Source organism: Ambystoma mexicanum, chromosome 8, assembly GCF_040938575.1.
Source record: "Ambystoma mexicanum isolate Mex_15411 chromosome 8, UKY_AmexF1_1, whole genome shotgun sequence".
NCBI lineage: Eukaryota > Metazoa > Chordata > Amphibia > Caudata > Ambystomatidae > Ambystoma > Ambystoma mexicanum.
Genome location: NC_090929.1, coordinates 1,476,142,395 through 1,476,157,807, shown reverse-complemented (window position 1 = coordinate 1,476,157,807; position 15,413 = coordinate 1,476,142,395). Strand labels below are relative to the sequence as shown.

Genomic DNA, 15,413 nt, shown 5'->3' with positions numbered 1-15,413 from the left:
CAATTTTATTTAGCCTACTAGAACAGGGATTCTCGAGTTCTTTCAGAATCCTGAATAGCTCCTGAGTATTAGATCCAGTATTCAGAATTCTGGCATTGTATTGTTTGCATTAATAATTGCCACTTTATGATTTTTCGGAGCCATAGAATAAAGGGCTTTGTCTTCAACTGATTCAGATTGAAACCACTTACTAAAGCATTAACTTTGGCATATTAAGTATGATAACTGTGTATCATGTGGGTTTATGTCCTGTGAGTGTATATCGTGTGAGTGCGTGTCATATTAGTGTCTGGCATATGACTGTAGAGCGTAGGGGGCTATGACATATGACTATGTGGCGTACAAGTGAATGGCATATGAGTGTATGGCGTATGAGCATATGGCACATGAGTGTATGGCATATGAGCATACAGTGTATGTTATTTGAGTTTATGGCGTTTGAGAATGTCGTATATGAGTGTGTGCCTTATAAGTGTTTGGTGTGTAAGTGTCCAGCATGTCAGCAAATGGCTTGTGAGCATATAGTGCGTGAGTCCACGGCATGTCAGCATGACTGAGTGACATTTTAGTGTTAGGCATACCGGAAGCGTTTCAGTGTATAAACTAATATGAAACGCACGTATGCTATAAAACTCCTATATGTATGAATACTCCCATCAAAGTGAGGGCTGATTTTGAAATGAGTTTTTATATGTATACAAGGCATATGGCATATGTTCACACATGGAGGAAATGTACATCTATTATAAATCACTTATACTTATGAGAACTCACATAAAAGTCAGTCCAGTTAGCTACATGTTTCAAAAGAACTTGCACATGTGCATGTACATATATATTTCATGTGGGAGAGACACTGTGCTTGTGTGAGATATTGGTACATTTGAAAACCTGAATATCTTAAAATTGGTCATTTCGAATTTTGAAATGCACATTTAATTTTGTACATGTCCAAATGAAAACGAACATTAAATTGATGATATATGAGTGTATACGGGTGTATACCCGTATGTTGTATGAGTGTGTGATATATGAATGTGTGGCATATGACTGTGTGGCTTGTGAGTGTGGGGCATATAAGTGTTCATTGTGTAGGTCTAGTGTGTGAGCATAAGACATGTAGGCATATGATGTGTGAGCATGTTGTGTACACGTGTATGGTATATTCATAGTACATGAGTATTTGGTGTAGGTCTATATAAAATTCACATGTCCTATTAGCCTCCTAAACATATGAAAAGTCACATTAAAGTGAGCACTGAGTTTGATGTGCAGTTAGGATGTGGCATAGAAGATTTACATATCGTCCTATATTTTTTCTGCACAATTGAACACCCACATCAAAGCCAGTCCTGAAATGCACATGTACATCTTTTAGATATACATGTTCATTGTGTAAGTGCACATTTCATACATGTACATGTACAATTTGTGCATTTACATTTCAAAGATATATATATATATACATATATATATATATATATATATATATATATGTATATATATATATATAGAGAGAGAGAGAGATATCCTTTCTATTCTATATCTCCTATATGTCTCCTTTAGGTTTTCAAACTCAGCCCTGAGTTTGATGTGAGTTTTCAAACATATAGACAATGTATATTCATTCTGCCCATTGGTGAGGTATAGACACATCTGAAAACTTGAATAGCTCAAAATTGCCCATTTCATACATGTACATTTCATACATGTACATTTCATACATGTACATGCCGTAGAAGAGAAATACACTCATTTGGCTCCTGGGGATATATCCATACTTCTTATAGCTTCAATATCTCAAAATGTGCAACCATAAATTTCTTCTCGATTTGTTATCTGGCACAAAATCCTGTTGCACATACCAACAATCTCAAAAATCGAAGAAGACAATTTTTAGATATTTGGCTCAAAAAATGATTTTTTCCTTACGGGGAAAACCCATGTTAAAAAGTGATCAAAGCACAATTAAAGCAACATAGTTGTTGTTAAAATGTGAATACATGTGGGAAAGAGTCAGGCATTTTCCATGCAGGTGTAAATGGCTACAAAATTGTCTGTGGCAATGTTTCCGAATTGTCCATGGAGATATACATTTTGTGTGTGTGTTCATTGTTCATATGTAACTTGCATTTCTGGTGTGTATGTGTGTTCGATCCATTTATATGTTGTGTTCTGAGAAAGAAAATGTTATTCACTTCACTGTGCGGCCACTCGCTATCTGATAATGAAATCTCTTGGACTTTGAAAGTTAATGCATGTTACCATTTCAGCATGGTATGTTTAGCTTTATTTAGCTATATGTATCTATAGTACACTTATAGGGCACCCTCAGTGAAGCCCAGTCACTTCACAGTGCTATATAAGGTATTTTTAACACATGGATTTTGTATGATTACCGAGATGGAAAATTCTGATCGGAAGATGGGTTAACACATTATAATATCTTACAGGAACCTCCACCTGAAATGGTTATTTTGAGTTGTTTCACTTGTTTTTATTTCATTGTTTTCATTTTAGTTGTTTTATATTACTGATTATATAATGTTGTTATGTTGTACACAACCTCTGTATAGATGGTCCCCATTAATGGCAGGTACATTTGATAATATTCTGAGAATCAGTATGGCCACTCCTTAATGTTGTGACATTTTGTAGTATTGAATGCTTTCTGCCTTAAAGTGAAAAGAAACTATCATTAAACTGCTGATTTGAACATCTAATCAAAGTTTTAAAACATGCGAAATACAGATGAGTGTGTTTTTTTTTCCTCAGACGTCAAACGGCGGAGGAGCGAGAGGCGGAGAGGCAGCAGGCCAACCGAATCCTCATGCAGCTCCAGCAAGAGGCCTTCCAGAAATCCATCAACCAGCCCATGCAGGCAGATCCCATCTGCATTCACAACTCCTCGCTGTTCGCCCTCCAAAACCTCCAACCCTGGTCCGATGACAGCACCAAGATCACCAGCGTTACGTCCATAGCATCTGCCTGTGAATAACCCTGAAGAGACGCAAGCACACGCAAGAACTACTACTAAAGGGGCGCTGTCCTATAACTTATGCTCGCCAGGGGGGGCCGAGGATGAACTTGCACACTGCCTCTTCCTGGGGCTAGGATCCTCTAACAATGCCTTCTGGCCTATTCCCGGCTTGGAATGCCGCCCTTAAAACTCGTCCTCGACCTCTTTTGCACGCAGATCAGGTGCTTCTTCAAGGCTTTTAGTCTGCCACTGAGAAGAAAGACTCAAGCCTCTGCAGTGTTCCCCTTCATAGGTTCACTCTTTAATGGGGGGTGGGGGGTGAGGGAGCTGGACAAGAAAGAGGATAAACCTTCAGCTTCTAACGCACCTCTTTCCTTCAACCCATGCAGCGCAGAATTTAATGTCACTTGCACCCAAACCCCAGCCCACCTTTTGCACCTAATACCGCCATCCAAAATGTATAGGAAAAACTGAGGAAAAACAACGTTCCTATCTCTACTCCAATTCACCCACTAGGGTGTTCTTGGATTCTGTTAATCATACCTGCACAGAGGCATCACTGTGACATGAACAGTCCAGCACATCACAACGTGTTGCAGTGTGGGTTGCTGGGCGTGGTCTGCCCGAGGCTTTGGAGACCTCTAGGCACCGGCTTATCGTCCCTATAGGAAATGCAGGCCATGTTGGCATTCTTTTTATGTTCTCTTAATGGAAGAAGACGTCCAATATATCGAGGAGTAGATGTTAGGAGAAGCATCAAGAAGGATGACAACGTCGTCATTTCCAAAACAGTACCTTGTGCAAACCAACAACAACAGACACCCGGGAAGCAGACCGCACCCGAACAACCCCACGTGGATTGCTTCCATTTGTTTTCTCTTGTAGCCAAGGAACTTTCGCCGGATATTTTCCCTCACAGCGGACGTTTATTTAATTAGTATTCTCATTTACAAAAAGAATTCAAAACAGTGTTGACAAAATTGAGACTAAAAGACAATTTGTGCCTTGTCGCAGGCCAAAAACAACACCTCAGCCATTCTCTAGCCAAACAGCGTGTACTTGCCTTTGAAGTATTTAAACATTATTTTCATTTCTTTCTTTCTTTCTTTCTTTCTTTCTTTCTTTCTTTCTTTCTTTCTTTCTTTCTTTCTTTCTTTCTTTCTTTCTTTCTTTCTTTCTTTCTTTCTCCCTTCTCCTTTTCTTTATTCTTTTGGTTTGAGTGTGCTAGCTGCTGTTTGAACAGTCATTCTGTGACTGAAAAGAATCACCTGTCACCTCTAGAGCTTTCTGAGAATTAAAGACAGAAAAATATGTATTAAGGTTCATGTTCTTAGCACTTCTATGTCGAAATCCAGGCATTTTGTTTGTCCGTCACATATAGCCCCTCTTCTATCAGCTTTAGGAATTCATGTTGCATATTTTTCCAATGAGATTTTTAAATGCCTCATCTCTTTTGTAATTAAATTATGCACTTATACGTTGTTTCCGATTGCTCATTTTAAAATGTGCCTGTGACACTGTACAAATGGAAAAAAACAGAACCATTGCATGCACTCTAACCCAACGTTACAAGCACTTCCCTACTGAGTTCAACAAACACTGCTGTTGGACTATTGTAAAGAAAAAAGTTAGCAGGGGAGTTAGACATCATTAGAAGATCATATGGCCTCAGGATGCATGTACTGTATACAGTGGCATTGCAAGGACTGTGTATTCTTAATTATGGCCACCGACTTCATTGTTTTCTAAATATGGTGTCCCTCAAGGGTCCGCCCTGTCACCGCTGTTATTCATTAGCTCTGTGAAGCCATTTCGTGATGTGTTTACTAAAATGGATGTCAAAATCCAATTTTTCTCTAAACTCTGTCTGTCCTCTGTTTGACAATATAACCTTCACGTTAAGACCTGGGCGCACTCTTACTGGGTGAGTGTTAATGCCATGGAAACCGTGCTTCTGCTGGCACATCCCTGCAGCTCTTTGAGATCGCTGACCCCCCCAGTTTGCTTCTATTCTGTTGGATTGGGGAAGTATCACCCCACTACAAAAAGTCAAGTCTTTGGGTGTCTACCTTTACCCACTACCAGCTTTTCCATTCAGATCAATCAGATTATGAGTAACACCTCTTACTCCCTGAGATTATTTAGGCATGTATGTCCCTACCTGTCTCCTGATCATCTATTGATTATTGCTTGTGCAATAATTGGTTCATAACTGGACTATTACAACTCGCTATATGTCGGGTCACCCAAATCGCTCTGCCATAAGCTGCAGGTGCTTCAGAATAATTCAGTCAGAACATTTACCGTAGCCATATTACTTTTTATTGGCTGCTGGATTCATCTAGAATTACTTTTAAAATGTCTGCGCTGGGGGATAAGCGTCTTTATAATGATAATGATGTGCTTTTTATATAGCGCCTTAATCCAAAGCGCTTTACAGAGCACTTATTTACATACAATATCACCCAAACGAAATTGGTACTCATTTATTGACCTCGGAAGGATGAAAGGCTGAGTTGGCCTTGCTGGGATTCGAACCTGCGACCTGCAAATCACGCTCAGATCGCAGCAGCGAGCGCTCAACCCGCTGAGCTATCTTACCAGTTTATGGACGGGCACATGTACACTTGACCAGGAGACTGTCCCTTTTCTTTTCTTGCTGACCTCACCTGTTAGCTATGGCAAATCTGCTGAACTTCCCCAGATTCAGATGTAATTCTGCTGGTGGTGGAGCTTCTCGTGCAAGTCACTTCAATTTGGAATAAGACCCCACCCCAGAATCTCCGGTCAGAATCTGGCCTAGGCAAATTTAGGAAAGTGTTAAAAACAAGTTAAACACACATCTTTTCCAGCTATATCTGTCCTGTTAACTCTTTAGACTGTGCAAACAGTTCCCTGCCCTGATCGATAGCTCTCATATGCCAGTTGGTTATAGTGCTTTATAAATAAATATAAATATACACTTAAACATTAAGTGCACCTTGGTGTTCTCTAACCTGTATCAAATACATGGAAGGTGTGCAATGCAAACAATTGCACATATGTTATTTAATGCAGTCTGGTTGTGACATCCTTACGCACCTGTGTTGTCACAATGGCCAATGCAGAATATATGCAGCTTTATGAAATATGACTTTCTGTCATCACAGTTGCTGGCAATTGAGCCGCATCGGCTATATGCAGGGTCATTATAGAGCCAACCCGGTGCCCTCTACTGGTCTTGCTGTTGACAGCAGGCAGCTGTTTAGAATGTTCTTTCCATAGGATCAGCACTGATGAAAGCCCTATTGTAATCATCTGAGGTTGAGAACGTGCTACCTTTCCCATCACAGGCTGTCAAAAGCTGCTTCTGGAGCACGTTAGCAACTGCTACATAACAACCAATTCAAGGAATGGCTGCTTTACACTCCTTTGCTGTCATCTTTCTCTCTCTCTCTGTCAGTTGACAGCCATTTACTCAGAATACGTGTATGATGTGCTTATTATTTAGTGCTTTTTGAGAAGAAGAATCGTTATGCATTTTACCACACATTTTAAAACAGACCACATGACAGATTTAGAGGTGACCTACAACAAAAAGCTCACAATAACGGTGTGATATAAGTTAAGAGCTTCATTCTAACTATCTGCACCAGAAGATCAAAGTGAGCATGACGCATGGCAATGAAGGCGATGGGGCACGTGATGCCATGCATTCTAAAGAATAATACCCTATTTATGTTTCTATTATTTACAAATGGTTTTTATATGTTGCAAACATAGTATACCAGAACATGTCAGCATACACTGTAAAGAATAGGTCCACAGGCCCACCACTATTGCAAATACAAAACCAATTGCCAAATTATTTTAAACAGGTAGGTATACTTCACAGATTCACAGTTACCACACTAGTGTGACAAACAACAAACACACCTCAAAAACCGAATTGGCTGTTGCCTGAAACCAATAATCATTTGTTCATTCTTTATTATTTTTATTTTGTATTTCATGTTTTTATTTTTTATTTGGCTGAATCAAAATTGAACCTTTTGCGAAATCAATCAACACTTTTTCGAAAATGAGAAATAAAGGGACAAAAATAACCAATTAGACAACAATTAATGAGCAAACACAATTATAAATAGACAAAAAGTTAATAAAAACAATTGACCAATGAAAAAAAGAATATTACATAATAATCAACACATTTAGGAAGACTTGAAACACATTATTTCCTGATTTTAGGTTTCATCAACTATAATCTACGTGCATAGGCTGCGTCCAATTAGTTACCCACATCCTTAGCCAGGTTTAAACTCTTTAGAAAACCCACAACAGCAATAACTACCTAAGTGGGGGGACCCCTCAACTATCTGACACATAAACCCTCCTGGTTGACCTCAACCAGTTTACAAATAAGTTCCCAAAAAATGTTTGTTGGCGGGAAATCGAGGATTTACAATTTAGCAACAGATGCTGCATCGTTTCTTCCACATCTGGATCTTGAAAAAAATCTGCAGAATGCATTTTCCTTCATAATAATGCCTCTACATGGCTGCATTTGCCTTGTAGGACAGATATATAATCTGAATCTAAGAAAATCACTGCGTACATTCTTAGATGGGTAGATGTTCAGATATGGTGTGATGATCCCCATTCGCTTATGATCTCTAACGAGATGACTTATCGATCGATAGACGTGGAAATCGTCCACAGCGCTCACCCAATCTTACCTAAAAGGGTATTTTTTAACAAGACATGGATTAACAGTAAGTACACTCTTGTTTAGACCCAATTCCAGAAGCAGATTTTTACAGTATGATTCAAGATCCTTGGCTCAGTTCTCACTTGTTTGCTGCACATATTATTGTACATTTTCATAAACGGTTTCTTTGGGGGTGATCTATCAGTAACCGATAGAATGATCGAATTCTCAAGTCTGCACATGCTCTGAGAGACTTTAAACCCAGTCCATATTTGATGAACGATATGGGTATGCAATTCGGCAAATGAAGGACTTTCCTCCAGATAAGCCCCTAAAAAGAGGAAGTTCACTGAGAATCCAGGAGGGAAAAACTTCCAACCCATATAACAATTTGGGGACAATCTTCCCCTCATAGAATTTAAGCGTGGGCTGGGCAGAGAATTTCCCATATTTTGATCCGATCTTTAACAACTGGCTGGTGAGGATTGATATTCTTTAAGAAGTCCACTAAATAAGATTTGCAAGTGCAGTCCAGAATGGGGAATCCCAGATAGATCATATTTTGCAAACACAGTAACTTTATTTTATTCATAAAGCAGGTGTGCCTCCACCGCTTCCGGGGGACTAAAAAGTGCATCACACTAGTTTTTGGGGGATTCACCTTTAAGTGGTTAGTCTCTGCATACCTGGAGAAGGTGTCAATCATCCTTTGCAAACCTCAAGGGGAAAGATTGAATAAGAGGAAATCATATGCATCTGCCATTAGAGCGATTTTGGTGTCCCCCCACCTCAGAGGAACACAGGCTTCCTTAGTTAAATAGTCATCCAGGTCTGAAACATAAAGGTTAAAAAGACAGGGTGCCAAAATGCAACCCTGTCTTAAACCAGATGTTGTGTAAATCTTCCTTGACAGGGCTCCCTCTATGTTAAGGCGCACCTGGATATTCGAGTTGCTGTGAAACCCCACCAGAAACTTAAGGAGGCCGTCCAGGACTCCCCAAGCATGCAGCTTGGTCCAAAGGAAGCAGCGGCTTACCAGATCGAAAGCATGAGATAGACCGAACGATGCCACATATATATGCTCACAACCTTTGTACCAAGCGGACTCCTGTAGGCATTTAACCAAGCAACCATTCAGGCCAGTGCCCTGATTTATCTGGAAGCCTCCCTCAAATCTTTTTAGCCTCCCTGCCTTTGTGGCCCATAAACACAGATACAAAAGGATGACGGACGTAACATTTTTTGAGTCTGCAGCCATTACCATAATGGGCTAGTCATTTTTTGGGTCCATTCTCGTTCCCTTTTTATGTATTGGTACCACAAAGGAGGTTGACCAGGTCTAAGGGAATCTTCCTGTCCTAATTACATAATTAAATAAAATGCTCATTATAAGTGGCAAGTTTGCCGGGTCTGATTTCAACAACAGTTTAGTGAGCCTATTTGGCCCCCCTGCCCTCGATCTACGAACCCTCTTAATACAGTCTTTGACTTCCTCCTGAAAGATCTCACCTAAATTTGTAATTCCTGGCATATATTGAAATGAAGTGGCCGACCCAAGGAGCCTCTGGAATAGGATTGAATTAGGATTTAGATTGAAATCCTCCCACTGCATTAATCAGGGTCCCAAAGCCTGAAGAATCCTTGGTTTGGAGGAGTTCAACCATAATTTCTCCCTCTCTTTGAAGCCTAGTAGCACAGTGATTTCTTTACCCAGTTTTTATGGAAGAGTTTTGCCTTCCAAATCCTAACATTACAAGCAATTTTAGAAAGCTTGAACCCCTTAATATTAGCACTCTCAGACTTTAGGAAACACTTCCTTTCCCACCCACAAACATAGATCGAACCATGCCTGGAGGGAGGGAATGCTACGTCAATCAAACCGGCTATGAAGGGGTGGAACTAGTTAACTATGAGCATGAGATGTTTCCACTCCAGAGAGCAGACCTCAAGGATCTTATCCAACTCTGAATTCAATCAGGTAATTTTCCTGTTATTCCATCTTATTCCTTTTAGCCCTGAATTTGTTCTTAACTAAGGACGGTTGGATTTTAGTTCTTCCCTCCTTTCAATGGAAAATGAGGTGGCCAAGATTTTGTGGTCAATGACTGTGGGGTTTTTAACGCATACATTAGCACATATTGAGTAAAGCAAGGAGTCACATATATGTAATCAATTACGGTCCCCTTGTTCCCACTAAACCATGTATACTGCATAGGTTCATCACTGGTAACATTACCGGTTAGCCTTTGAAGACCCAAAGATTTGAGTCAGGATGGCCATCTACAGCTATTCTCGGCTTTACTGGCATGTTTTGATTACTCAATCAGAGACAAAGGTTTTAGGTCACTCTCCTCAAAGCATGATGAATTAAAGTCCCCCTCACAAAAGAACAAATCCTAGATAACATTTTCCCCACCAATTATAAAGCAAAACCATAAGACCATCAAGGAAGTGGCCCATGTGGGCAACCCCTTCATGCCAGTAGATGTTGATGACTAACACAGGTATACATGTTGTCTTCCAAAGTACTTCCAGTTCCATTGAAATTGCCCCAGTCTGAATGCTCAATTCACTGAGCCATCAGATGGACCCATTAGATTTTGTAGTCATCACAATGCCACCGAAGGGGCACCCCATATGATGTTTCCTGGCTGTTTGAGTGTCAATTTAATCTCCATCCATCAAAGGTTTCTGGGTGAGCCAGGTCTCTTTGTGCAGGAAGATATAAAAATCCCTTAGTTTGTTAACAGTATCTATGTTTGTGAACAGAGAAGAGGGGCCTCTTGTATTCCAGGAGGCCACTTTCAAATCCTCTCATGGGTAAAGTACCATTTCCAAGGATTATCAAATGGCTGAAGTCAAGTTCAGGGACCCCGGCAGCCATGAACATTGATCATTTGCCCAGGTGACTACTCTGCCTTTGGGGGACCAGGCTGCATTCCTCTGCCCTTCTTATGAACTCGTCACTGAGACACCCAGCAAAGGAAAGTTATTTTGCACCCTTAGTTCAAAGGCTTTTTGATGTTCAAGGTTTTGTTCTGGCCTAAATGCTTGCATGTCAAATCCCAATTGACACAATGTAGGAGTTTCCTTCAAAAGTACTTCATCTACTATCTTTGAGCCAATTTCTAAGAAGCCCCTGCCCACTCGATCTATGTCATGCAAACTAATCGCTGTAAGGTTGGGGGAGCTTGCTGCTGTATCTCATGGTGCTATTTAGATTGAGCCCTTTTTCAATTACAGTTGAAGATAGAGCCCCCCTCAAAATACTGTACACAGGGCAAGTGCCACCAGAGGATCTGGTGTTATTAGGTTTATTATCGCAGGGAGTATCCGAGATGAATATTTTTTCTAATTTGTGCAAAGTATCGGAGACGTGCGTCGATCTGCGCCTTTTTCTAGTAAATATCTCAAACAGATTCTGCTTACCCAGGTCCACAGGAGACAGCGGTGCCAAAGAAGAATCCTTGCTCCTGTCTCCTACCAGATCTCTGTCTCTGTCGTTCCCCAAAAGCTGCTTTTGGTCTTTCACCTGGGCCCTCAACCATTGCACAGTCAGAGGCAGGGAATTGAGGTTACCTACCAAACTCATCCGTTTTACAGCAGCTCTGAGTCTGTAGTGTGAGCCACGTGAGGGGCGGAGAGATTAGATATTGCTTCAAAGGTTCCAAAGTAATTCAAGTTTCTTGGGAATTTCCTTGAATAGTTGTTTTTTACTTCTAACCTCATGTTCCTAGATTTATTTGGTTGTTGAATAACCACTTTGGGACCCTTCCTTTTAGGGTATTAGCAAAGTGGCATGGTATAGGCATGACAGACTGCTCCTCTGTGACCAGAAGGGCAGCCCATTGAGTTAAATGCACGTTGGTAATGACAGTTGCAGATAAGACCAGTGGAGTAGCAGGCAGGTTAAGCAAGATGGCAATTGGCACTCTTGCAGCAGTTACATTCCCCATGTGACTCTCATTGATTGACTCCTCTGTCATAACATCGATGGCATTAGATTGAATACAGTTATTTCCATTCTTAGATTGTTGGGCTGCCCCACTTCTAACTTCAGTCTCTGGACGCATTCCTTGCCCATGGGGACTATCTTTCAGATTATTTATATGGCGATGCCATGGGCCCTAAAAGAGAGAACTTATGTCCTCGGCTCTCAAGGTGCTCTAATTTGATTTGACTAAGTTGCAGTTTAGAAGAATGCATTTTTACCTCAGAAAATATGTGGTCATATAGGGCAACAAACGAGAGAAAGAACACAGTGTAGAGCCTGTATGGCGGTTTGATTAATGTCTCTGTCATAAAAATGATGTAGAAGTGACGCAAAGCCTGGACCATGACTGTAGCGTGGCGATGCCTCATGGAGACTGTCCTCCTCATTAAGAGAATAATCTCCAAAGAGAGCTGGAGTATTGTCAAAGGATTCCTCCATTGTTGCTGTACCCTCCTGTACCAACATACACTCCGCTACGACCAGGAGCTCCTCATCCTGGACAGAGTTACTTTCAAGCACACTACTAAGAGGGGATACTTCCTCTATCATTAAAGGGATGATTCCCTGAACTGAAAGAGGCTCAATAGTGAAAGAATGTTGTCTTCCTATAAAAAAAAAACTGTAATTTTGCCAGTTGCGGCCACTCTGCTTAATTACCCACGGGGAACAGAGTGATGGAGGAAGGAAGGCTCCAATGCGGAAGCGAGTAAAGACAACATCCGTGCAGTCTCAAAAAGGGCTGCGTCAAACTCTGTTGGTCCCCTCCCATTGTTACTCCTTAAATCACACATATACGAGGCAATAGAGATGATACCATTCACAGGGTCAGGCGCCAGATTACACTTCCACGCGGCAGTTCATAGGTCTCTAAACATGCAGCACTCTATTGGCTTACTCATCAAACACAGACATCTAGGGAGAAGTTTAAGAATGAAAATAGTGCTTCCCTTATTATGTTGTGAATGAGACCAGTGAGTAGGAAATGTTCCAATGCTCCCGGGCTCCCTACTACCCCAGGGGGAGGCAAGCTGTGCTGACTATGTCAGCCGCTTCTGACTCTCCTCTCATGTACGTGGGTGCTTCTTCAGTTGGTTACTGTTGTTACCAGGTGAAAGCAGATGAGCCTCTTTAAGGAGGAGGGACTCGAGACGATGGGAGGGAGTGGGAGGTGGAAGAAAGGGGAGCGACGGCGGGAACAAAGTATGTAGGAGGAGCAATAAAAAGGAGTTCGAGTAGAACCTGGCTCCTGTGTCATTTGTGTAAGATGCGTGTTGAGGCCTAGCTGAGGCTCAACAACTGGCGACAAGGACAGATGAGTCCCCACGCTGCAGGACAGGTAGCACTAGGATCACTAAGTTGCCCTACCGAGGGAAGTGGAGGGTGCGGAGAACCCAGCAGAGCTGACCACGGAAGAGGAACGACGGGGGCAGTGAACCCAGCAAGACGTCAGGTGAGCAGTGCCCAGCAGGACAGAGGGTGCGGAGAACCCAGTAGGAAGTCGGGTGTACAGTGCCCAGCAGAACGAAGAGTGGGGAGAGCCCAGAGAAGCAGACCGTGTGACCGAGTAGCGGCTGAGGTGAGCCCAGTGGAAGCAGGCCAAATGGGAGGAGCATCAAGTGTGGGGAGCTCAGCAGTACGCACCACGTAAGAGGTGCAGCAGGCAAGGACAGCCCAGTGAAGTGAGCACAGCGGAGGAGACGTGAACCAGAGGCACGGCCCCACGTACCCAACACCAGCAGGATGGCAAACGCAGCGAGCCCGGCGCACAGGTCGCATGCGCACCACTGAGAGGACGATAAAGAGGACCTGGGCCCCACTGGGCAGGGACGCAGACCCATACGGGTCACAAGCAATGTGGCATACCACCTCACCAACCATAGCAGAGCATGCCAAGGGGGGGCAAAGACCACTACTCACACCTGTATCATTCAACCTATTAGAGACACTGAAGCAAGCCGCGCACGTGGCACATGGCATGTGGCACAACCGCATACAAACGTGGGACACCATCCATGTATTACAGACTAACATGCACCACAAAATCAGAAACCCTGAAACCTACCCACCACGCCTCAGCACAAACGAAGACTAAGCAGCAACAGTGCCACCATCCATAAGGGCCCCCAGCCACAGCAGGCGGCGCCCAACTATGCAACGCAAGACACACAACGAAAGAGTGACCATAAGAGACACACTAGACAGGACCATGAGGCCAATACGACCAACACCCTCAGCATCAGCATATAAAAGGAACACCAGCACCACAAGACTCCACCACAATGGTGGACAATGCACAGATAGCTGCAGACGCAGGTGCCAGAGCCCTCGCAAATCCAGGACCTGCATCCCCTGCCACATTCCTAAAATGACCCAACCCATTTACCTTAGACCCACACCACGACCAAGGCCAAAGGTGGGAGGAATTAGTCAAAGAATTCTAGGACTTCATGAGGGCAATAGGAGACAACGACTCACCAAACAAAATAGACGTCTTTGCTAATCTGGAAGGAAAAGAGATAAAAGGGATTATTAAAACTATTCCCGCACAGGAAAGAAGCACATATCAACGCCTTCTTGCTGCAGTCAACAGAAAACCGGTACGACTACCCAGTAGCGACTATTAACGATATGCATTCAATCAATGAACACCACTACCACATGAGTCCATAGGAGAATTTGTCATCCATCTCCAGAGGAAAATCACACATTGTATCTTCGCCAACTTCAATGATGATGAGGCGATAAGACTAAGAATCATAGAAGGATGTACCTCGTCATTGTTCAGAAAACATCTACTTAAGAAGCCCCTGTTCCCACAAGAGATAATTGACCTGGCAAGAATATACAAATGAATGGATGCTCAGGCAGCTGCCATTGAGAATCCCAAAAAGGGTGACACCATCGCAGCTATGGCCTCTGGACAGTTGGGATACACCAGGAACCCAGTACCCTGGGGAAAACAAGCATTCAGAAGCCCACAATACCGCCCTCAGAGTGACAAACAATGCTACAGGTGCGGGTTTGAGTTTCCTCACAGAGGCCCGTGCTCAGCCATTGGACAAAGGTGCATGCAATGTGGCCAGGAGAACCACTTCCAGGTGATGTGCAGAGAAATACTCCCCACACTCGCCGCATGCCGAACATCACCGCTTTCTGGCCCAGCCAGATGAATAGAGCAGGCAAGAGGACCTCACGACCGGCTAGATCACGAGAGGAACCAGGATACAACATTCCAGGAGATGAGTCTGATCCCACTGGCAGCCCGGCCAGAAGTCCTAAGGGCCATGGAGGATCTAAACATTGATCTGCCCAGGCGTCACTCTGACGCATACGACTACCAACCCAGCCCACAAACATCTGATTATCAATCCAACATGGAGCCGAGCTATCCAGCAAGCCAGGGACTCAATCAGGAATACGGCATGAACCCTCTACCTGTTCCTTGATATGATCATGACCCGTATGAAAATCCAATACCATACGAGCTACCAGAACCCGGAGAAAACCACTACCAGTCCCAATACCGATACAGCAAAGAGTACGTGAGACTCATTAGCACCACATCTGTCGACAGCAATGGCGCCCAAGGTTACCGTCCGGATCGGAGACCTACACAATCAGTTTGTCATGGACACTGGAGCCACCGTCGACGTCATAAATGAGCAACTCTATCAAACCATAGCGGAGACATATCCACTGTGCAAAACCCATGCCTGCCTATTCCAATGGGGAGTAACACAGCCACTACAGGA

At 42.9% G+C, this 15,413-nt stretch overlaps 1 protein-coding gene across 2 annotated transcripts in view; it reads left to right on the top strand.

The window, feature by feature from the left end:
• TLX1 (T cell leukemia homeobox 1) overlaps window positions 1-4,457 on the top strand; it is a 41,892-nt gene extending 37,435 nt beyond the window's left edge. For both annotated transcript variants that reach the window (XM_069611648.1, XM_069611647.1), the window contains exon 3: window positions 2,776-4,457. In XM_069611648.1, coding sequence (XP_069467749.1) covers window positions 2,776-2,998 — 223 coding nt within the window. In that variant the 3' untranslated portion in view covers window positions 2,999-4,457. The remainder of the gene's footprint in view (window positions 1-2,775) is intronic.
• Window positions 4,458-15,413: the final 10,956 nt, after the last annotated feature.